Raw genomic sequence first — 25,729 nt, forward strand, 5'->3', positions numbered from 1 at the left:
ATTTCTCCTGTTACCCTTGGGAAAATACAAAACTCGGGGCTAAAACATATTTTTTGTGGGAAAAAAAAGATTTTTTATTTTCACGGCTCTGCGTTATAAACTGTAGTGAAACACTTGGGGGTTCAAAGTTCTCACAACACATCTAGATTAGTTCCCTGGGGGGTCTAGTTTCCAATATGGGGTCACTTGTGGGGGGTTTCTACTGTTTAGGTACATTAGGGGTTCTGCAAATGCAATGTGACGTCTGCAGACCATTCCATCTAAGTCTGCATTCCAAATGGCGCTCCTTCCCTTCCGAGCTCTGCCATGCGCTCAAACGGTGGTTTCCCCCAACATACGGGGTATCAGCGTACTCAGGACAAATTGGACAACAACTTTTGGGGTAGAATTTCTCCTCTTACCCTCGGGAAAATACAAAACTGGGGGCTAAAAAATAATTTTGGGGGGAAAGATTTTTTTTTTTAAATTTTCACGGCTCTGCGTTACAAACTGTAGTGAAACACTTGGGGGTTCAAAGCTATCACAACACATCTAGATGAGTTCCTTAGGGGGTCTAGTTTCCAAAATGGTGTCACTTGTGGGAGGTTTCTACTGTTTAGGTACATTAGGGGCTCTGCAAATGCAATGTGACACCTGCAGACCATTCCATCTAAGTCCTCATTCCAAATGGAGCTCTTTCCCTTCCGAGCCCTCCCATGCGCCCAAACAGTGGTTCCCCCCCCACATATGGGGTATCAGCGCACTCAGGACAAATTGGACAACAAATTGTGGGGTCGAATTTCTCCTGTTACCCTCGGGAAAATACAAAACTGGGGGCTAAAAAATAATTTTTGTGGGAAAAAATTTTTGTTTTATTTTTATGGCTCTCCATTATAAACTTCTGTGAAGCCCTTGGTGGGTCAAAGTGCTCAGCACACATCTAGATAAGTTCCTAAGGGGGTCTACTTTCCAAAATGGTGTCACTTGTGGGGGGTTTCTACTGTTTAGGTACATTAGGGGCTCTGCAAACGCAATGTGACACCTGCAGACCATTCCATCTAAGTCTGCATTCAAATGGCACTCCTTCCCTTCTGAGCCCTCCCATGTGCCCAAACAGTGGTTCCCCCCACATATGGTGTATCATCGCACTCAGGACAAATTGGGCAACAAATTTTGGGGTCCAATTTCTCCTGTTACCCTCAGAAAAATACAAAACTGGGGGCTAAAAAAATAATTTTTGTGGGAAAAAAATTTTGTTTTATTTTTACGGCTCTGCGTTATAAACTTCTGTGAAGCACTTGGTGGGTCAAAGTGCTCACCACACCTCTAGATAAGTTCCTTAGGGGGTCTACTTTCCAAAATGGTGTCACTTGTGGGGGGTTTCAATGTTTAGGCACATCAGTGGCTCTTCAAACGCAACATGGCGTCCCATCTCAATTCCTGTCAATTTTGCATTGAAAAGTCAAACGGCGCTCCTTCCCTTCCGAGCTCTCCCATCCGCCCAAACAGTGGTTTACCCCCACATATGGGCTATCAGCGTACTCAGGACAAATTGTACAACAACTTTTGTGGTCCAATTTCTTCTCTTACCCTTGGGAAAATAAAAAATTGGGGGCGAAAAGATAATTTTTGTGAAAAAATATGATTTTTTATTTTTACGGTTCTACATTATAAACTTCTGTGAAGCACTTGGTGGGTCAAAGTGCTCACCACACCTCTAGATAAGTTCCTTAGGGGGTCTACTTTCCAAAATGGTGTCACTTGTGGGGGGTTTCAATGTTTAGCCACATCAGGGGCTCTCCAAACGAAACATGGCGTCCCATCTCAATTCCAGTCAATTTTGCATTGAAAAGTCAAATGGCACTCCTTCGCTTCCGAGCTCTGCCATGCGCCCAAACAGTGGTTTACCCCCACATGTGGGGTATTGGCATACTCAGGACAAATTGTACAACAATGTTTGGGGTCCATTTTCTCCTGTTACCCTTGGTAAAATAAAACAAATTGGAGCTGAATTAAATTTTTTGTGAAAAAAAGTTAAATGTTCATTTTTATTTAAACATTCAAAAAATTCCTGTGAAGCACCAGAAGGGTTAATAAACTTCTTGAATATGGTTTTGAGCACCTTGAGGGGTGTAGTTTTTAGAATGGTGTCACACTTGGGTATTTTCTATCATATAGACCCCTCAAAATGACTTCAAATGAGATGTGGTCCCTAAAATAAAATGGTGTTGTAGAAATGAGAAATTGCTGGTCAACTTTTAACCCTTATAACTCCCTAACAAAAAAAAATTTTGGTTCCAAAATTGTGCTGATGTAAAGTAGACATGTGGGAAATGTTACTTATTAAGTATTTTGTGTGACATATCTCTGTGATTTAATTGCATAAAAATTCAAAGTTGGAAAATTGCGAAATTTTCATAATTTTCGCCAAATTTCCGTTTTTTTCACAAATAAATGCAGGTACTATCAAAGAATTTTTACCATTGTCATGAAGTACAATATGTCACGAGAAAACAATGTCAGAATCACCAGGATCCATTGAAGCGTTCCAGAGTTATAACCTCATAAAGGGACAGTGGTCAGAATTGTAAAAATTGGCCCGGTCATTAACGTGCAAACCACCCTTGGGGGTAAAGGGGTTAAAGACCGATTTTTCCTGCAGAAGCGGGGGACCGCGATGGGGGCGGCATGTGCGCCCTCGTATGCAAATTTATTTTTGGGATTTTGGGAGAGGGAAATTTTTCCAGATGACGCACATGCCGCCCCCCAAATTCTCGGTTGGTACCGCTTCATAGATGACATCTTTTTTATTTGGAAGGGATCGGTCAATGATTAGGATTTATTTATATCCTGGTTGAACCGCAACAACTTCAACATCAGACTCACCTACTCTTGGCATCCTAAGGAAATTTCTTTCCTTGACCTTAAAATACAGGTACAGCCTGATGGTTCACTAGGTACGGATGTACATAGGAAAGAGACCTCAGTGAACGCATTACTTCACGCATCTTCCGTGCACATGAGTTCAACCATCAGGGCTGTCCCTGTGGGTCAATTTCTCCGGATGAGAATATGTACTTCTGAAGAGGCTTTTGAGCGTCAGGAGGTGGACCTTGGGGAGAGATGTAGTGAATGTGGCTACAGTAAGAGATGTATCAAAAATGGCTACAAGAGGGCCAAACGTACTAATAGGACCTCCTTATTATCCCAGGACCAATACTATCATGTGTCTGGAAACAAAAAGATGGGCAAAAATGGACAGCAAGGGGTTACTAGATTTATTACCACCTCTAATTCAAATTGGGAAGAAATACGGTCAATTCTGTCAAAACACTGATCTGTCCTGAAAACGGACCCAATTCTTAATCAGCATCTATCAAAAAATCCACTGATGACGGCTAGGCGTAGCCAAAATCTGCGTGATATACTCTTCAAGAGTCATTGTGTGGCGAGACCCCCTGAAAACTTTGGAGTAAATAAACCAAGGGTTGGTTTCTTCCCTTGCATGGATTGCATGGCTTGCAAAAACCATCAAAGAGCCATCATTCACATCCTCGGATGGGTCACACGACTTTAAAATCAAGGAGTTTATCTCTTGTAAGAGCACATTTGTTATATACTATGCAAGATGTAGGTGTGACCTTATTTATATAGGGCTCACATCTAGGGAGCTGCGTGTGAGAACACAGGAGCACGTGAGAGAGATCATAGCTGCAAGGGATAAGACTGACGTTGGAAATTTAAAAACACTCCCGAGACATTTTAGGGAAAAACATAAATGCAACCCTAATGATCTAAAAGTGTGGTGCATTGACAGGATCCACACTGGCATCAGAGGCGGAGATATGAAACGCCTGCTATTTCAGCGTGAATGCAGGTGGATTAATGTCCTAAACACAATGGTTCCTTTTGGACTTAACGAGCAGAATAGCTTTGCCTCTTTCCTTTCATACATAAGTATCTGGACTTAGATTTTAATGTCTTCGTGTGTCTGTTTATGTTTTTATTCATATGTTGTTTTTTGTAATTTTATTTTTAGTTATTCATGATGGGAATACTATTGTTATTGATGTCCACAGCATCATGATATGAGAGACTGAAAGTGGAAACTGTATCCATCCATATATCCACAATACACTTTTGGAGAACTTTATTATGTCCATGGACTTTCTGATATCACCTTTGATGATGTTATTTACGTCTCTGTTTTATGTATTATATTGTGTTTAATAATTATTTGTACATTAGGTATTCATATGTTATGGTGGTATATAATAATTCTGCACAGCACTCTGCACTTTAGCACCTTCACCGTATGTATTTTTATACACTGCGTTATACATACCTATACTCGCTCTCATTGTTTTCCTCTCCGGGACTTGTGTGCATGACTGTGACGTAGGCGTGACGGTGCATTGCCGCCGGCGCCCATTGGGTCGGGCGTATGAGTCATGGTTGCCATGGTGATGGCTCCCTGGCTTCTCGCTCAGCCCGGACAGCCGAGTGGTGATGCTAGTTCCGGCGCTGGCGTCATTGGCGCATGCGCCGTTTACTAAGTCCCGTTATTCAGGTGCGGTGGCCTTATAAAAACTAAGTCAGTGGCACACGCTGTACAGCCCCCCGAAGAAGCCTACGCGAAACGCGCGTAGGGGCTGGCGCTGCCACATACACACCACGACTGAAATGGGTGAGATCCAGTCCTTTACATGTCTATAAACCTACTATTGGTAGAGGGTCCTCAGTGGGACTAGCCATGTGTAAACATTCATAATATACTTTGTTTGTTGAACCTGTGACCTCCAGTCGTTGACCTTAAGTGTGTTATATGGTGTCTGTTACCTGTATCCGCTATTCACATAGTTACCCTATTATGACTGATAGTTTTGTATTTCATCTGAGTATTTTATTGTGATGTTAATTAATAAATGTTGTTACCTTTTAATACCTTAAATGGCAGTTTTGTGACTCCTTTTTTCGGATTATATATGTATTATGTGGGAGTTTTTTTCTGTCCATCTTAGGACTTATATGTGGCTCCGTTCTAATTATTTATACACCTCTATATACAGTAGATAACACAGGATCCACCATTCACAATAGGTGGTGTCACAGCTCACCTCCTTCTCCTGTACAATGACTGCTAACACATATATACAGCAGATAACACAGGATCCACTATTCACAATAGGTGATGTCACAGCTCACCTCCTCCTCCTGTACAATGATTGATAACACTTCTATATACAGTGCCTACAAGTAGTATTCAACCCCCTGCAGATTTAGCAGGTTTACACATTTGGAATTAACTTGGCATTGTGACATTTGGACTGTAGATCAGCCTGGAAGTGTGAAATGCACTGCAGCAAAAAAGAATGTTATTTCTTTGTTTATTTTTTTTTTAAATTGTGAAACGTCTTTTCAGAGGGTCATTTATTATTCAACCCCTCAACCCACCAGAATTCTGTTTGGTTCCCCTAAAGTATTAAGAAGTAGTTCAGGCACAAAGAACAATGAGCTTCACATGTTTGGATTAATTATCTCTTTTTCCAGCCTTTTCTGACTATTTAAGACCCTCCCCAAACTTGTGAACAGCACTCATACTTGGTCAACATGGGAAAGACAAAGGAGCATTCCAAGGCCACCAGAGACAAGATCGTGGAGGGTCACAAGGCTGGCAAGGGATACAAAACCCTTTCCAAGGAGTTGGGCTTACCTGTCTCCACTGTTGGGAGCATCATCCGGAAGTGGAAGGCTTATGGAACTACTGTTAGCCCTCCACGGCCTGGACAGCCTTTGAAAGTTTCCTCCCGTGCCGAGGCCAGGCTTGTCCGAAGAGTCAAGACTAACCCAAGGACAACAAGGAAGGAGCTCCGGGAAGATCTCATGGCAGTGGGGACATTGGTTTCAGTCAATACCATAAGTAACGTACTCCACCGCAATGGTCTCCGTTCCAGACGAGCCCGTAAGGTACCTTTACTTTCAAAGCATCATGTCAAGGCTCGTCTACAGTTTGCTCATGATCACTTGGAGGACTCTGAGACTGACTGGTTCAAGGTTCTCTGGTCTGATGAGACCAAGATCGAGATCTTTGGTGCCAACCACACACGTGACGTTTGGAGACTGGATGGCACTGCATACGACCCCAAGAATACCATCCCTACAGTCAAGCATGGTGGTGGCAGCATCATGCTGTGGGGCTGTTTCTCAGCCAAGGGGCCTGGCCATCTGGTCCGCATCCATGGGAAGATGGATAACACGGCCTACCTGGAGATTTTGGCCAAGAACCTCCGCTCCTCCATCAAGGATCTTAAGATGGGTCGTCATTTCATCTTCCAACAAGACAACGACCCAAAGCACACAGCCAAGAAAACCAAGGCCTGGTTCAAGAGGCAAAAAATCAAGGTGTTACAGTGGCCTAGTCAGTCTCCTGACCTTAACCCAATTGAAAACTTGTGGAAGGAGCTCAAGATTAAAGTCCACATGAGACACCCAAAGAACCTAGATAACTTGGAGAAGATCTGCATGGAGGAGTGGGCCAAGATAACTCCAGAGACCTGTGCCGGCCTGATCAGGTCTTATAAAAGACGATTATTAGCTGTAATTGCAAACAAAGGTTATTCCACAAAATATTAAACCTAGGGGTTGAATAATAATTGACCCACACTTTTATGTTTAAAATTTATAAAAATTTAACTGAGCAACATAACTTTTTGGTTTTGTAAAATTTATGCATCTGTTAATAAATCCTGCTCTTGTTTGAAGTTTGAAGGCTCTAACTTATTTGCATCTTATTAAACCTGCTAAATCTGCAGGGGGTTGAATACTACTTGTAGGCACTGTACAGTAGATATCACAGGATCCACGTTTCACAATAGGTGATGTCACAGCTCACCTCCTCCTCCTGTACAATGGCTGGTAACACCTCTATATACAGTAGATAACACAGGATCCACCATTCACAATAGATGACATCACAGCTCACCTCCTCCTGTACAGTTACTGATAACATAGTAGCTAATACAGGATCCACCATTCACAATAAGTGATGTCGCAGCTCACCTGCTCCCCCTCATGTAAAATAAAAGCTAACTTAACTTCCTGTGTACAAATGACTTTTCAGCAGTCTGATTATCATCACAGACAGGATTATGACAGATGACACGTCTATACACAGTAGATAACACTGGATCCACAATTCACAATAAATAATGTCACAGCTCACCTTTTCTACCTCCTGCAGAATGACTGATAACATAGGATCCACCATTCAGAATATCTCATGGTCACATTTCAACTGTCCCGCATACCTACACAACGACCTTTGTCTTGATGAAAGCATACTCAGAAAACGCTTCTATACAAACAAATAGGGTCTGAGTCCATCTACTACTGCTGCTAATGTCCATGTAAAGAACAAGAAGTAGGGGTCAGATATTAAACTTAGTAGCCAGTGTGAAAATTGTAAGATTTTTTTAAATTGTATACATGTTGTGTCTGATGTATTTGGTGTGCCTTGGAGATACCCATCCAGGGAACGGTGGATTGGTCGACTACCTTCACCTGGCACTATATATTGTAACATGTTTGCCCACAATGTTACCTTGCGCTCTCGAATGTTGCTGATGCAGTTTTCCCAATAGCACCAAAGCCTACTCCAACTGCCAGGCCCTCTGAAAAGGAAAAGAAAAGAAAGCAGATTTATATACAGGAAACAGCTTTTTGTCTCTTAGCACAGCAAACCACAACAATATTTAACATTGCTACGTCTTCATATGTTATGACAGCCCCACAATGGGAGCTTGAGTACATTACTGTAGATACTACCTAGTAAAGGTGTACTTACAATAGATTTTTTATGGCTTTTTTTGTCAGAATTCTCATTATTGCAGCATAACAATAGAGGCTGTGACAAAAATATTCACTCTTACATATTTTCACCCTTTCAGTAGAAAGATGCGAATAGCTCAATGCCAGAGACCCTTGCAGCAGTTATGAAAAAAAAGGATTGGGCATTTTGAAATCCAACAGCCTGATCCTTCTTTTTCCTGCTGTCAGCAGGTTTGGCCGACGTTTATCTAACGTGCGTGGCCATACATGGGACCTTTGTGTGCAGATGATTGTTGGGATAGTATCTGGTGTTGATCGTCTGTGTTTGAACAATGCAGACATCGCATTGCTAAGAAATTTTCCCAAAATCCCCAACCCCCAAAAACCCAAACTTTCAAAAAAACATGTAAGTCTGGCTAAAGTAATGTAGTTGTCCCCTAGATATTATATTAAAAGAGTGCCCAAAATGATCTTAAGACAGAAGGGAACTCGTCTACTGGACCCAAGCCACTCTTCTGAAACACTGCCAGGGTCCCTTGCCAGTCTCCTCGCTTCCTCTTCCATAGGGGGACTACTCCAGAAAATCAATGGCAAATAATAGGTGCCTTCTTCCGGCCTTCCAGCTCAGATGGAACATCAAGGCTGCAGGAGATCAATGGCTGCTAATTGGTTGCAGTGGTCACATAATGTCACCTGCCAGGAGAGGAAGCGAGGAGATCAGAACTGGAGTTAAACTAAGCAAAATTTGGGAGGACCTGCAGACCAATGTATCTTCTTTCCAGCATTTCGATCATGCACAGGAAGCTTTAGAAATTATTTTTAGCAGGACACAGTCATACATTGTAAGAGGTCAGGGATGAGACACACTGGGGGGCACGGACAGATGTGTCACAACATCAGAACAGTGTCATAAAGTGTCTTATAACTGCACAGACTTTCATGGGAATGATTCACAAGCCATCCCATGAAGCAAAGGTTACACTGACCTTTCCCATGCAATTATCATATGCACATTAAAGGAATTTAATTAGTAAGAAATGGACGCCGGTGGAGTAAATTAGCATTACAAACATCTCAGAGACCATCGCTTGCTTGTCACTCCATTTCAGTCCCTGGTTTAGTCACAGTGTCAGGTTGACACCAAATGCTTCAGCGTGGCTGATAATGGTCCTCAGCGCTAGAGAAAGACCGGAAACCTGCAGAAGCCTTCTAAGTATAGTTCTACCTGTGCAGGAAACAGAAGCCCAACAGTCCTGGCGGGGGAACATATCAGGAACCAGGACCCCAAGGCTGGGTCCAGGTCTAGATTAGGGCTGTATATCAGCAGTCACAGCACAATATAAATTAGAAGAACATCAGTAGCCAGGATTCCACGTCTACAGCAGGGTTAAGATAAGGAGTCGGGGAACACTGCTTGGTCCACATCTAAAGTAGAAGCTTAGGTGAGGAGTCGGCCACAGTACTAGGTATATATTGTAGCATGGCTAAAGGGTGTGTAGTCGACGGGAGGTACAGTATGTGTCACATAGGTGGCGTGTCGCTGTGATGTAGCCCGGAATGTTTTCTTTATTTCACATAACCATGTATATATGTGTTTCAGGACCTGTTGTGATGTCAGACCACATGTCTAATCATGTGATGGGATACTGGGTGTGGTTAGCTCTATATAAGACAGGCTAATGTTTTACACAGCAGATATGTGTGGAGGTGAAACCCTCCTGAGTGTGTTAAGGCTCCAGGACTGAGCCTGAAGGACTGGACACTTGTTTTTCTTTCCTGAGCCAAAGGCTATTTGTTTTCTGTTATTTTTTTACCATGTGGTTTATGAGGCAATAAACCCTGTGAACTTTTAAAGGAACGCGCCTTCTGAGTATCAGCCGTCGCACCTGAGTGAGTGAAATCCCTACAATATCTAAAATAGAAGCACATTAGTTGCCAGGAGTCGGGGTACACTGCTGGGTCCACGTCTAGAGTAGGAGCTTAGGTGAAGAGTCGGAACAGTACTAGAGTAGAAGCTAAGATGAGGAATCGACCACAGTAATAATAATAATCTTTATTTACATAGCGCCAACATATTCCACAGCATTTTACAGTTTAACAGTTTCAAACACAACAGTCATAGGTAATAACGTTAACAATACAATAAAGCAAAATAAGACGACCCTGCGCGTGAGAGCTTACAATCTACAATGAGGTGGGGGAGATACATAGCACAAGTGTGTATTTACAATGATATATTTACAATGATGGTCCAGCCATCTTCAGGGGGTGGGGGGTAGATGGAGATAGTGAATGGGCTACTCACACACCCAAACATAAAATGACTTTGATTAGTTAACGTGATAGGCTGCTCGGAACAAATGTGTTTTGAGCGAGCGCCTAAAACTATGCAAGTTGTGGATGGTCCTAATATCTTGGGGTAGAGCATTCCAGAGGATTGGCGCAGCGCGGGAGAAGTCTTGGAGTCGCAGTGGGATGTACGGATTAGTGCAGAGGTTAGTCTAAAGTCATTTGCAGAGCGCAGCGGTCGGCTAGGCCAATAGACCGAAATGAGGGAGGAGATGTAAGGGGGTGCCGCACTGTGAAGAGCTTTGTGGGTGAGAACAAGTACTTTGAATTGTATCCTGTAATGAATGGGCATCCAGTGTAACGACTGGCGAAGAGAGGATGCATCTGAGTAACGATTAGCCAGACGGACAACCCTGACTGCTGCATTAAGGATGAACTGGAGAGGTTAAAATCGAGTAAGGGGGAGGCCAATTAATAGAGCATTGCAGTAGTCCAGGCGGGAGTGGATTAGGGCGACAGTGAGGGTTTTTGTTGTCTCCATGGTGAGAAAAGGGCGGATTCTAGAGATGTTCTTTAGGTGTAAGCGGCAGGAGTGGGCAAGAGATTGTATGTGGGAGGTGAAGGAGATATCGGAGTCAAACATAACACCCAGACAGCGTGCCTGCTGCCGGGGTGTTATTATGGTGCCACCCACGGAGAGGGAAGTGTCAGATTTACTAGGTACAGATCTATAGTAGAAGCACATCAGTAGCCAGGGTTGCACTGCTGGGTCCACGTCTACAGTAGGCTCAGATAAGGAGTCGGGCCACACTGCTGAGTCCACGTGTACAGTAGGGCTCAGATAAGGAGTTGGGCCACACTGCTGAGTCCAAGTGTACAGTAGGGCTCAGATAAGGAGTCGGGTCACACTGCTGAGTCCACATGTACAGTAGGGCTCAGGTAAGGAGTCGGGCCACACTGCTGAATCCACGTGTACAGTAGGGCTCAGATAAGAAGTCGGGCCACACTTCTGAGTCCACATGTACAGTAGGGCTCAGGTAAGGAGTCGGGCACACTGCTGGGTCCACGTCTAGAGTAGGAGCTTAGGTGAAGAGTTGGGAACAGTACTAGAGTAGGAGCTTAAATGAAGAGTCGTCCACAGTACTAGGTACAGATCTATAGTAGAAGCACATCAGTAGCCAGGGTTGCACTGCTGGGTCCACGTCTACAGTAGGCTCAGATAAGGAGTCAGGCCTCACTGCTGAGTCCAAGTGTACAGTAGAGCTCAGATAAGGAGTCGGGCCACACTGCTGAGTCCAAGTGTACAGTAGGGCTCAGATAAGGAGTCGGGCCACACTGCTGAGTCCACATGTACAGTAGGGCTCAGATAAGGAGTCGGGCCACACTTCTGAGTCCACATGTACAGTAGTGCTCAGGTAAGGAGTCGGGCACACTGCTGGGTCCACGTCTAGAGTAGGAGCTTAGGTGAAGAGTTGGGAACAGTACTAGAGTAGGAGATTAAATGAAGAGTCGTCCACAGTACTAAGTACAGATCTATAGTAGAAGCACATCAGTAGCCAATGTTGCACTGCTGGGTCCACGTCTACAGTAGGTCTCAGATAAGGAGTTGGGCCACACTGCTGAATCCACGTGTACAGTAGGGCTCAGGTAAGGAGTCGAGCACACTGCTTGGTACACGTCTAGAGTTGGAGCTTAGGTGAGGAGTCAGGCACAGTACTAGATTAGGAGCTTAAATGAGGAGTCGTCCACAGTACTAGGTACAGATCTATAGCAGAAGCACATTAGTAGCCAGGGTTGCACTGCTGGGTTAACGTCTACAGTAGGAAACACATTATAAGCTGAGGAGCCTGCTAAGTTAAGGTCTAAGGCAGGTACATAGATTAAGAAAATGAGCACACTGCTTGGTTCAGGTCTAGAGTAAAAGCACATATTAGAGCACTGCAGGATGTTACCCAAGTGTAGGGCTAGGTATTAGAAGCTGAGGGCCACTTTGAAGCCGAGAAGCGCTGCTAGTTCCAGATCTACAGAACATGTGAACAGAAATAGTGGTTTTACAATAGAGATAGATAGGAAAAAGTTTTTAAATTATTTTTCAGTTATTTTCTGCCTTAAAGAACTCTTCAAAAAACTGATATGAAGATAGCCTTAGAAGCTGAAATGTAGCATCAGAAGCAAAGAGTAGTGTTGGATATACTGTAGGTCTAGAGTAAAAACATATATTAAAAGCAGAGGTGTCACTGCTGAGTCTAGGCAAAGAGTAGGGCTAAGTATTAGAAGCCTGGGAACACTGATGGCTTCAGATCTGGAGTAGTGACAGAGAAACTGAGGAGAACTGATCCGTATAGATCTATAGATGTAACATTTTAGAAGCAGAGGAGCGCTATTGGGTCCAAGTCTAGAGTAGCTACACATATTAGAAGATGAGGAGAGCTGCTTGGTCTACATCAACAGTATAAACACATATTCGAAGGTGAGGTAGGCTGATGGAGGCAGGTCTAGAATAGAAAAGCATATTAGGTGAGGAGCAATGCTGGGACGTAGTCGAGAGCATGGACAGAGATCAAAAACCGAGGAGTGCTGCTAGGTCTAGATCTAGAATAAAAACACATACAGGTGCTTCTCACAAAAATAGAATATCATCAAAAAGTTAATTTATTTCAGTTTTTCCGTGCAAAAAGTGTAACTCATATTATGTAGTCATTACAAACAGAGTGATCTATTTCAAATGTTTATTTCTGTTATGGTTGATGATTATGGCTTACAGCCAATGAAAACCCAAAAGCCATTATCTCAGTAAATTAGAATAATTAACTAATAACACCTGCAAAGGCTTCCTAAGTGTTTAAAAAGGTCCTTTTTAAGGCTCCACAATCATGGGGATGACTGCTGATTTGACAGATGTCCAGAAGGCAAACCCTTGAAATAGATCACTGTTTGTAATGACTCTATACGATTTATGAGTTTGGATTTTTGTATTGAAGAACTGAAATAAATTAACTTTTTGATGATATTCTAATTTTGTGAGAAGCACCTGTATAAGAAGCTGGGGAGCACTGCTGGGACCTAGTCTAGAGTAGGGACAGAGATTAGAGGCCAAGGAGCGCTGCTAAGTCTAAATTTAGAGTAAAAACACATATTAGAAGCCGAGGAGTGCAGCTGGGTCCTGGTCTAAAGTAGAAACACATATTAGAAGCCAGGGCTCTCAGCCATGTAAAGTGAAGGTATACATCAGACCTTGGTTGCAGGTCTCATGGAATTACCTCATCAGTTCTTCAGCTTCCAACATTATAGAAACTTCTAACATGAATTTAATGTCCAGTTAAGAGAAAACAACCACCTTAAACATTATATTAAATGCCCCTCATTGCACATTACAGATTTGAAAAGCCCAACTATATTCCAATGACTTCTGCACAAGAGCCTCGCCACGCTTGTCAGTATTGCCACTACATTGGTATAATGGCATTGTTCCCTCAAGTACGGTGCATTAAGGTGTAGCATCTGTGTAATACCTGTGTATGGTAAAACCCAGTGATCGTAGCCAATACTACATAAGTTGATTACACCTTTCAGATCCGAGATGTAAAATTTTCACTTGTCAGAGTGTGTATCTGCTACATGCAACATTTTCTTCCCAGATTCAGAGCTGAGCCCAGAACGCTTCCAGCTTGATAGCCTAACCTTTGGTGGCGAAACTTCTCTTACAAGCAGACGTTCACTTCTCCCGACAGGTGACTGTGACATTCATTTTCCCCTTTTATGTTAACAGATTTTGAAAAACTTCCAACAGTGACGTATAAGTCCTGTATTTGTTACCTTCTGCTTTGCTGAAAGCGTTCAGAATTGCTTCCTGATATCAGTAATTTCAGACGGGGTAGAAGATGACTGTAGTGTTGTTCGCTGGGATATCAAACAAGACGTCTTAACAAACGAGATAAAAAAGGTTTCACCTCATGATAAATTAGCGATATATGACACGTCTCCGAGCAACTTGCGTTATTAACGCGGACAATGTGCTCTCCTTTCAGGCAGAAATCTGCCAGTTCAAAACCAGCATAAACCACATTTATTGGGCAGGCTGAAAGCTGCCTGATATTACCGGTATATATTAATAATCATATGTATGGAGCAGCCAGAAGTAATTCTTCTATTGCTCGATGTCCCTGTCTCACTCGTCTGGTGATAAAACAAAAACCAAGGAAAGGAGGTGACTGTGTGGGAGGGAGCAACACAGCAAAAACACGAGACCTAATTGTGTTAACTGAAGCTGTATTGTCACCATCCAAAAAATGGAAAAAATGCATTTATGTTTACACCTCGCTATCTGGCATTATGTTTACTCCACACCTTCTATCAGGGAGAAGTAAAGGAAAATAGCACGACATGGAGGTGGCAAGAGGGTCCCAAATGTATACTGTGCTCATGGATTCTCTTCCCTCTTTTCACAAGTTTGCATTTCCACCGCCTGAATTTGCGGCTTTAAATTCTGGCTGATGGGTAAGTATTTACTATTGGCGATCACTTAGTGGTCTGTCCACACAGGCAGACTGCACTTCAGATAAATAAGATCTCTTAGTGTGCATAGGCTGCCCTTGTTCTCAGCGAAGTGAGTCCGATGCAGCGCAGAGAACAATGATCTTTTATGGAGCACAAAGAATCATTGCACCTGATAAACATTAGTTTTGCTTGTTTAAACAGGGTTACGATCACCTGACAGACTACAAGATTATCGTGAAAAGAGCGCTCCGAGTAAATGGGTCAGAAAGGGGTAGTCTCAAGCTTGGAAGTTATCCTCTATCCAGAGGATAACTTCCTGATCACCGGGGATCCAACAGCTGGGAACCTCACTGATCCTGAGAACCCATGTGAATGGAGCTGTGGACAATCATCTACACTGCTGCTCCATTCATTCTTATGGGAATGCCAAAGAACAGCCAAGCTCAGCGCTCAGCTATCTCCAACGGTCCCATTAAGAATGAATGGAGTGGCAGCAGGCTTGGACTGACCCACAGGAAAACTGGTGAATCCCCCTGTGGGCCCCTGGGCAGGAGTGTACACTTAATTGACTGTGTGGAGACAAAGGCCGCATCTCATCATTCATTTAACAAAATGCTAAATTTATGAACGAGGGTAATCCAGCTGCACTTCATCTCCCTGAATCAATGTTACTGATGGGCTCTAGGTAGCTCGCATGGTCACCCATCGCCCCTTTCACACAGGGCTCTTCAAAGAACAAAAGAATTTGGAGACCATAGTTGGACATGCCAGATCCCCAACTCCTACAAGAATCATCTGTATGGGACCCCAATACATATTAGACTGTCGGCCAAATCCAACTATATTGGATGATGTTAGTCTTATGAGTATGGTGCCTATTGGTTTTTATTTTGCATCAACTTCTACTCCATTTGTAAATGGATCTGAATTTTTTTTCTTCCATACTGGGTTTGTACAAAAGGATGGCAACTGGACATGTGAACAGAATAATGTAATGTATATACACAATGAAGCACCACCATGACAGCATAGTTAGTCGATTATGCCCTATAATTAGCTCACCCATCAAACTCAATTAGGTTGATTTCTGCAGATGCTGCAGCTCCGATGAGATGTGATAGATTTAAATCTTGACTAAAGGTGGGAGGTATCTTCTCTAGGAAACACAACTGGGGAAACACGAACTTCTCAGAATTCTGGTGACTCTATATCTCAATAACATAAACTGACCACCCATCCTGACAACGTGATGACCCAATATTGTGTGTTAAAAAGTGGTCCTGGAACATTAGAGATATAGAAGCTTTTACAAGCTTCTATTTTATAATAATACTGCTACATAACTTACAGGGAACATAGAACAGCAATAACAAAAAAAGAAAAAATATATATTTAAAAATAATTGGAGTCGGAGTCCTTGAGGGTCACTGATCATCTTCACACTGGTACTAGTATTTCTCCAAAGATTTTCATGCACCTTTTTGTCCTGGTTAGACTATTCATTATAAATGCACATGCACTTTATTGAAATGTAAATAGACGGCTTATGATTGTCGTCTATTTGGTCTTTTTTGAACTTTGGAGGGCAAATATATTTTTCTAGTATCTTTTATTATATTATATGGATCTGGTCTCCTCATTTAATATATATTTTGTAACATGGTGTAGTATTGTTGGTTGTCTTTTCCTTTTTTGTATATTTTATTCCTATCTTTAATAAAATTATTTTTAAATATATATTTTTTCTTTTTTTGTTATTTCTGTTCTATGTTCACTTTGATATTGGTTTTATAGTTATTGGTGGACATTAATTCACTAGCGTGAATTTTGTTGTGTATTTGATAACTTACAGGGATATTACATATCTTTAGAATGGTGATGTTTCCCACCACAGAGAGGAGCCAGAAGACCGCAGCGTTGGGAGTTCTCCTACTCCTGCGCTGAATAGAAGCTCTTAATCTTCCTATTAAATGGTGTAAATTTCTTTGGGCAGTGCAGGGGTTAATCTGCTCTGTTTAGAGATCTTGGAGCTAAGGCTCTCAGCTGTGCACTGTTAGCCACTCTCATCCCCTTTATAATCTGGGTCCTGACTAACACACATTGTCAGAGCTAGCTTATGCTGCATGGCTGGGAGGATAGGTGTTGTTATTTGAGTAGTCAGTTGGTGGATTTATCTGTGACAGTTGCTTTGTTTTGTGAGTAAGATAATTCCCTTTCTTCTCCTACTCCCCGATGCATATCTCTGTTACATATGAGTGTATATTTGTATGTTTTATATTTTCTGTTATCCCTATTTGTATTACCTTGTTAGTCTGGTTGGTGTACTACGGTGCACTATTACTACCATGTGGGGGAAGAGTACAGATTGAGCGAATTCAGGAGCTAAGGCAAGGTACGTGATCTTCAACTTCGAAGCAACCTGGGGAACAGGGTGAGCTAGAGCGCCCACTAGCATTAAGGACAGGGAAGGAGCCACTGGTTCCGGGACACCCGATAAGAGTCATGACTGGTGTGTTGCCAATAGCGGAAGACCGCACGGCATCCTGCAGAAACCACTGAAATCAATTCTGGAAAAGGGAGGGATCAGGTCTCTGCTTCAACATACAACCTGTGCTTCTGAGTCTCAATGCAGCAGGCACGATGGCCTCAAGAGACTGCATCTACTGCGTGGAGCCTCAGGCAACACTCTGCACACAGCAGCTGCACATTAGGTGACCAAAGATAGGAAGAGTAGTTTTGTGGGTTTTTCCCAATCATACTGTGTGTGGAAGATTGCGAATACCATAGGTCTTTGAGGGGGTGAGGGCGTGGAGAGCTTTGGTGGCTATCATACTGGGTAGTAGGCTCTCCAAGAGCCATCATACTATGTGCAGCGGCATTTAACGTGGGGCGAGGCTGTGGGGGAATCATTCATGTGGGGAGGGGACTGTGTTGGCATTATTTTGTGGGTGCTGTTGGAGCCATCATACTGTATAGGGGGCAGTTGAGGTATCACATTGTGTGTGATAGGAATCATACTGTGGCTATGGGGTCATCACACTGACTGTGGGCAGCTGTGGTGGGACCATATTGTATGGGATTGTTAGGGCCATCATACTGTATAGGGGGACTATGTGGACATCAAACTGTGTGGGTAGAATCATACTGCATGTGTGGGGGTACTGTGCTGTGAAATTGTGTGGGGGAATTCGCTGTGGGGATATCATACTGTGTATAGGCAGGTGTAAGGAGCTTTTTTTATTCTTCATGTGGGTCTTGAAGGCGGTATCTTAATAGGTGAGAACACTAAGGAGCATCAATAGGGTCACAACTGTGTATGTACCGAAATACATGTCCCTGTCCATGTATAACGAAAGATGTGGAAGGCTAGTTTCACATTTGCATTTATGTGCGCAGCGTATCATCCACAACAGCAAACGCATGCTACGCAGCGTTTTTTATCCGCATCAGCTCACGCATGACGGCAAAAAAAACGCAGCGTTTGCATAAGTTTTTGCATGCGTTTGCGCTTTTTATGCACATGCGTTTGATGTTTCCAGGAGAGCAGGTCTCAATGGGCGTGTCTCAATCAGTTCCTGGACATGCACAGTCCGAAGTACGCAAGTGCATCAAGCGCATGCGTACGCAAGGACATGCATACACATGCGTTCCCATAGACAGTAATGCGTTTTTTAACGCACTCATCAGCATGCGCATGCCTGTGCATATTTGATGGATTTTTTACGCCTCCAAAAGTGCAACATGCTGCATTCGCCACGCCCAGACGCACACTGCGAAAAACCGCATACGTACACAAAACAATGCGAATGCATGTCCATGCGTACACCATGTTAAATATATGTACACATGACGCATGCGGATATATGCGGATCAAACGCTGCGCGCACAGACGCAAATGTGAAACCAGCCTAATTGCTATAATATTCTAGCAGAAACAAATCATTTTCAGGAACCATTTCAAGAGTGCCAACACTTTTGGCCATGACTGTATATATATGTACATCTGTCTTTGGGTTGCGCGCGTGCGTGTGTGTGTATATGTATACAGTCCAGAGACAGATGTCTAAATCTTGTAGGTGAGACATTAGTTATATGCTGTCAGTGTTGGCTTTGTTTATATAGTAGAGAGAGATGCCAGAGGCGATATATCTATAACGTGTGAATGGTTTTGTTTACTTGTATCTGTAAATGATGCTGATGCTGTTCATCAGCTGTGACTACGAGATGACAGATAAAAATGTTCCGCCTGAAATCTGAAAAAGGAACATTGCTATTGAAAACATTTCATAAACAAAAAAACAAAACAAATAAAAAACACAACACAATAGTGTGCAAGACAGAAAGGTTCTGAGGTATAATAACCTCTGTGATACACCACATAAGCTGGTGCTATGTAGATAGGAAAAATTATAAAGCTATGACTATATGCATCTCCCTATAATATAAAGTCTGTGTAGCTCCAATTTTTATTGTCTCCGGAAGACAGCCCCTATAGATATGCTTTCTTAGGACATAGACATCATAGAGAGGGTCTTGCCTCAACGGAGAATCATTCAGTAAGACTCGCTATATTCATTTAATACTAAAGCCGAATAAAACATTTTTTCACCTCTCTGGAGGAGGCATATGCTTTCCTTGCCTCTGACACTGATAAGGAGGGAGAGGATCCCACATTTCTTTATTTTTCACATTCATCCTCCTCATCCTCTTTCTCCTCCTCCTCAGGTGCTGCTGAACCGCCACGCATATGTCCAAGGACAGAAGATGAAGCAGTGCCCCCTACTCCAAAAGATGAACCAGCGCACCCCATTACGAACCCCATATGAACCTTGCTCCCCAAAAATTATGAGCCACTGATTCCTGATTTTGTGGCAGAATCATGAATCAAGTTTGACACCGCCGGCCTCACAGAACTAAACTTTTTCAGTCTTTTTCTCTGAGAATTTTGTTAACCTCATGGTGGGCTAAACTAATTTGTATGCTCATCAATTTTTGGCACAAAACCCCGTTTCATAATTTTCTAACTCATCTCCTGTAGACGCAGCTGAAATGATGCAATTTTGGGGCGTGGTCGTTCACATGGGGAACCTGAAGAAGCCAGAACTTCGGCAATATTGAAGTGTTGATGTTTTATACAACACTCCAGTGTTCCGAATGGTCATGGCCCAGACATGTTTTGAGGCCATTCACAAATTCCTGCATTATAACGATAATAAACAGTGTCCACCCAAGATTACCACAACTTTGAACGTCTGTTCAAAGTTCTGCCGGTCATCGAACACTTCAACAAAAAGTTTGCTGCACTGTACGTGTCCCAAAGGGACATCTACGTGGCTGAGTCCCTAATTCATTTCGAGGGGAAGCTCAAATTTTGTCAGTACCTGCCCAGTAAGAGGGCAAGGTACGGAATTAAACTCTATCAGCTGTGTGAGAATACCTCAGGGTACGCCCACAGGTTTAGAGTTTATGAAGGGAAGGACACCAGGATTGAACCCCCTGAATGCCCCCCTGTCCTGGGAGTGGGAACATTGTGTGGGATTTGATGCACCCACTGCTGGATAAAGGTTATCACCTCTATGTGGATAACTTTTATACCAGTATCTTACTCTTCGAAACGCTCTACTGTCCGCAAAAATCAGAGAGACCTCCCGAAAAAGCTAATTGGGCAGATGCTCAGAAGGGGTGACAGCAGAGCCCAATGTATCAACCACCTGCTGGTGCTCAAGAACAAGAGGGATGTCATTTTCTTGATCACCATACATGGTGACGGCAGTGCCCTCGGCACTGTACGAGGTGCCTCTGCACAGATCAGCAAACCAGACTGTGTACTGGGGTACAACAAAAACATGGGGGCGTTGATCTCTCTGATCAACTCCTCCAGCCATACAGTGCTTTGAGAAAGGCCAAGGTGTGGAACAAGAAGCTGGCTTCACATTGTACAGCTGGCAATGCACAATGATTATCTTCTGTCATGATGTGCAGGCCAGACCGATATGTCATACCTTCAGTTCCAGGAGGTAATGATTAAGGCCTTAATCTTTGGAGATCAGGAAGGAGCGGGCCCCAGTACTTTCGGAACTGAAGGTGCTCGTATCGTACCAGGTCAACATTTGCCAGGGGAGGTCCCTCAAAGTGGGAAAAAAGGCAAGTCACAAAAGAGGTGCTGAGTGTGTTACAAAAAGGGAATACGCAAGGAAACCATTTATCAATGCGACACCTGCTCCAAGAAACCTGGCCTGTGTATGAAACAATGCTTCATACTGTACCGCACTTCCATGTACTACTAAATTTATTTCTGACTTACCCAACTGACATATGACAACCTGACAAACACTACACAAGTCACGTATGCCAGGGGTGTCAAACTGCATTCCTCGAGGGCTGCAAACAGGTCATGTTTTCAGGATTTCCTTGTACTGCACAGGTGATAATTTAATCACCAACTCATTATTTGTGAAGGTGATTAAATTATCACCTGTGCAGCACAAGGAAATCCAGAAAACATGACCTGTTTGCAGCCCTCGAGGAATGCAGTTTGACACCCCTGACGTATGCCACTACATTATAAAATTCACATACCAGAAAAAAGTAGATTAGTTCCAAACAGGGGCATTTGCTGGGCATTGCCACAATTCAGGCACATCTAGATAAGTTCCTTAGGGGGTCTAGTTATCAAAATGGGGTCTACTGTTTAGGCACATCAGGGGCTCTTAAAACGCGACATGACGCCCGCAGACCATTCCATCAAAGTCTGCATTCCAAAACGTCATTACTTCCCTTCCTAGCCCCGACGTGCGCCCAAACAGTAGTTTTCTCCCACATATGGGGTATCAGCGTACTCAGAACAAATTGGACCACAACTTTTGGGATCCAATTTCTCCTGTTACCCATGTGAAAATAAAAAAATTGGGCGTTAAAAGATCATTTTTGTGGAACAAAATGTGATTTTTTATTTTCATGACTTTACATTATAAACTTTAGTGAAACACTTGGGGATTCAAAGTTCTCACCACACATCTAGATAAGTTCCTTGGGAGGTCTAGTTTCCAAAATGGGGTCACGTGTGGGGGACGTGTGGCATCCGATCTCAATTCCAGCCAATTTTGGTTTGAAAAAGTCAAAGGCTTTACTTCCCTTCCGAGCTCTGGCATGCACCCAAACAGTGGATCCATCCACATATGGGGTATCAGTGTCAGGGGTGGATTAAGGGTAGCTAGGGCCCCGGGCTGTTCACACACTGTGGGCCCCCCCGGTCTTGTGACGGGGGTCGTGTGACGGGGGTCGTGTGACGGGGGTCGTGTGACGGGGGTCATGATATACCCGAACAGATTATTCCAGAAAAATGGCCGGGCCCTACTCTACTGTAACCTATTAAATATTTGTTAAAATCTGCAATACAATTTAGGTATATCTTGACCAATAATATCCCATACAAGGAACAAATACCACCGCACCATGACCAGACCACAAATTACAACCACAGTGATCGAATAATATCACATACAATGAACAAATACCACCGCACCATGTCAAGACCACATATTACCACTTGGTGACCAAATAGCACATACAAGGGACAAATACCGCAACACCATTTCCAGACCACATATTACCACCACATAGTGACTGAATACTACAATACTGATCAGTAATAAAAAAAAACCAAAAAACACAATACTATCACCATAAGTGACAGTATTCACAGGAGATCTGTACTTAGTATGCAGTGTCTGTGTAGAGGTAATACAGTGATCACTGGTGACATTATACACAGGAGCTCTGTATATAATGTATAGGTAATACTGTGATCACTGGTGACATTGTACACAGGACCTCTGTATATAATATACAGTGTATAGTGTCAGTGTATAGGCAACACTGACTCACCAGTGACGTCTCTAGGTGAAGTCCTTCATCTTTCATCCAGCACAGACCACCATCATTTCTTCCAGCCAGGACTCGTTTCTGCAGGAAATAACACAGTTATCTCGAGCTCCGCTTGCAGAACACATTAGTTAATTTTTCACAACTTCTACATTACACCACATGAAGAAAAAAAGGCGATATAGTGTCACTCTGCACAGTAACAGGACCGCCCCCCCATTTAAAACAGTATACTCAAAAAATAAAATAAATACATCACTGCAGTAATAATATCCCTTAATTATCCCCTATGGTAATAATATTCCCGATCCTGGCCCCGTGTGTCTCATTCCTGGCTCCAGCCATATGTTCTCCCATCCTGCACTCATGAGTATCCATTCTACACCATATGATCTCCCCATCCTGCCCCATCTGTCTCCATCGTATCCATCCTGCCCCATGATCCAATCCTGTCACATGTCTTTCATTCTACCCCGTGTCTCCAATCATGCCCCGTGTCTACATTCTGCCCATGCCTCCAGTCCTGCCCCCAGTGTGTCCAGCAATCTGCCCCAGTGTGTCCAGCATATTACCCCCAGTGTGTCCAGCATATTACCCCCAGTGTGTCCAGCAATCTACACCAGTATGTCCAGCATATTGCCCCCAGACAGTGTGTCCAGCAATCTGCCCCAGTGTATCCAGCATATTACCACCAGTGTGTCCAGCAATCTGGCCCAGTGTCTCCAGCATTGCTCCAGTGTCTCCAGCATTGCCCCGGTGTCTCCAGCATTGCCCTGGTGTCTCCAGCAATCATCTGCCATAGTGTGTCCAGCATATTACCCCCAGTGTGTCCAGCAATCTGCCCCAGTGTCTCCAGCACTGCCCCAGTGTCTCCAGCATTGCCCCAGTGTCTCCAGCAATCTGCCCCACTGTCTCCAGCAATCTGCCCCACTGTCTCCAGCATTGCTCCCAGTGTCCTCCAGCAATCTGCCCCACTGTCTCCAGCATTGCCCCACTGTCTCCAGCATTGCCCCACTGTCTCCAGCAATCTGCCCCACTGTCTCCAGCAATCTGCCCCACTGTCTCCAGCATTTCCCCAGTGTTTCCAGCAATCATCTGCCCCAGTGTGTCCAGCATATTACCCCCAGTGTGTCCAGCAATCTGCCCCAGTGTCTCCAGCATTGCCCCAGTGTCTCCAGCATTGCCCCAGTGTCTCCAGCAATCTGCTCCAGTCTCTCCAGCAATCTGCCCCACTGTCTCCAGCATTGCTCCCAGTGTCCTCCAGCAATCTGCCCCACTGTCTCCAGCATTGCCCCACTGTCTCCAGCATTGCCCCACTGTCTCCAGCATTGCCCCACTGTCTCCAGCAATCTGCCCCACTGTCTCCAGCAATCTGCCCCACTGTCTCCAGCATTGCTCCCAGTGTCCTCCAGCATTGCCCCAGTGTCTCCAGCAATCTGCCCCACTGTCTCCAGCATTGCCCCACTGTCTCCAGCAATCTGCCCCACTGTCTCCAGCAATCTGCCCCACTGTCTCCAGCATTGCTCCCAGTGTCCTCCAGCATTGTCCCAGTGTCTCCAGCAATCTGCCCCACTGTCTCCAGCAATCTGCCCCACTGTTTCCAGCATTGCTCCCAGTGTCCTCCAGCAATCTGCCCCACTGTCTCCAGCATTGCCCCACTGTCTCCAGCATTGCCCCACTGTCTCCAGCATTGCCCCACTGTCTCCAGCAATCTGCCCCACTGTCTCCAGCAATCTGCCCCACTGTCTCCAGCATTGCTCCCAGTGTCCTCCAGCATTGCCCCAGTGTCTCCAGCAATCTGCCCCACTGTCTCCAGCAATCTGCCCCACTGTCTCCAGCATTGCTCCCAGTGTCCTCCAGCAATCTGCCCCACTGTCTCCAGCATTGCCCCACTGTCTCCAGCATTGCCCCACTGTCTCCAGCATTGCCCCACTGTCTCCAGCATTGCCCCACTGTCTCCAGCAATCTGCCCCACTGTCTCCAGCAATCTGCCCCACTGTCTCCAGCAATCTGCCCCACTGTCTCCAGCAATCTGCCCCACTGTCTCCAGCAATCTGCCCCACTGTCTCCAGCAATCTGCCCCAGTGTCTCCAGCAATCTGCCCCAGTGTCTCCAGCATTGCCCCAGTGTCTCCAGCAATCTGCCCCAGTGTCTCCAGCAATCTGCCCCAGTGTCTCCAGCATTGCCCCAGTGTCTCCAGCAATCTAACCCACTGTCTCCAGCAATCTAACCCACTGTCTCCAGCATTGCTCCCAGTGTCCTCCAGCAATCTGCCCCACTGTCTCCAGCATTGCTCCACTGTCTCCAGCATTGCCCCACTGTCTCCAGCATTGCCCCACTGTCTCCAGCATTGCCCCACTGTCTCCAGCAATCTGCCCCACTGTCTCCAGCAATCTGCCCCACTGTCTCCAGCAATCTGCCCCACTGTCTCCAGCAATCTGCCCCACTGTCTCCAGCAATCTGCCCCAGTGTCTCCAGCATTGCCCCAGTGTCTCCAGCATTGCCCCACTGTCTCCAGCAATCTGCCCCACTGTCTCCAGCAATCTGCCCCACTGTCTCCAGCATTGCTCCCAGTGTCCTCCAGCAATCTGCCCCACTGTCTCCAGCATTGCCCCACTGTCTCCAGCAATCTGCCCCACTGTCTCCAGCATTGCCCCACTGTCTCCAGTATTGCCCCACTGTCTCCAGCAATCTGCCCCACTGTCCCCAGCAATCTGCCCCACTGTCTCCAGCAATCTGCCCCACTGTCTCCAGCAATCTGCCCCATTGTCTCCAGCAATCTGCCCCACTGTCTCCAGCAATCTGCCCCATTGTCTCCAGCAATCTGCCCCACTGTCTCCAGCAATCTGCCCCATTGTCTCCAGCAATCTGCCCCATTGTCTCCAGCAATCTGCCCCACTGTCTCCAGCAATCTGCCCCACTGTCTCCAGCAATCTGCCCCACTGTCTCCAGCATTGCTCCCAGTGTCCTCCAGTAATCTGCCTCACTGTCTCCAGCATTGCCCCACTGTCTCCAGCATTGCCCCACTGTCTCCAGCAATCTGCCCACTGTCTCCAGCAATCTGCCCCACTGTCTCCAATCTGCCCCACTGTCTCCAGCAATCTGCCCCATTGTCTCCAGCAATCTGCCCCACTGTCTCCAGCAATCTGCCCCACTATCTCCAGCATTGCCCCACTGTCTCCAGCATTGCCCCACTGTCTCCAGCAATCTGCCCCACTGTCTCCAGCAATCTGCCCCACTGTCTCCAGCAATC

General features: G+C 44.7%; 1 protein-coding gene across 4 annotated transcripts in view; it reads right to left on the reverse strand.

Annotated features, from left to right (window-relative positions):
- The window catches only part of SLC39A11 (solute carrier family 39 member 11), a 724,893-nt gene that overhangs the window by 22,709 nt on the left and 676,455 nt on the right, over positions 1-25,729 (reverse strand). For all 4 annotated transcript variants that reach the window (XM_069750717.1, XM_069750716.1, XM_069750719.1 and 1 more), the window contains one exon: positions 7,580-7,649. In XM_069750717.1, coding sequence (XP_069606818.1) covers positions 7,580-7,649 — 70 coding nt within the window. The remainder of the gene's footprint in view (positions 1-7,579; positions 7,650-25,729) is intronic.

The sequence above is a fragment of the Ranitomeya imitator genome, chromosome 2 (assembly GCF_032444005.1).
Source record: "Ranitomeya imitator isolate aRanImi1 chromosome 2, aRanImi1.pri, whole genome shotgun sequence".
Taxonomy (NCBI): domain Eukaryota; kingdom Metazoa; phylum Chordata; class Amphibia; order Anura; family Dendrobatidae; genus Ranitomeya; species Ranitomeya imitator.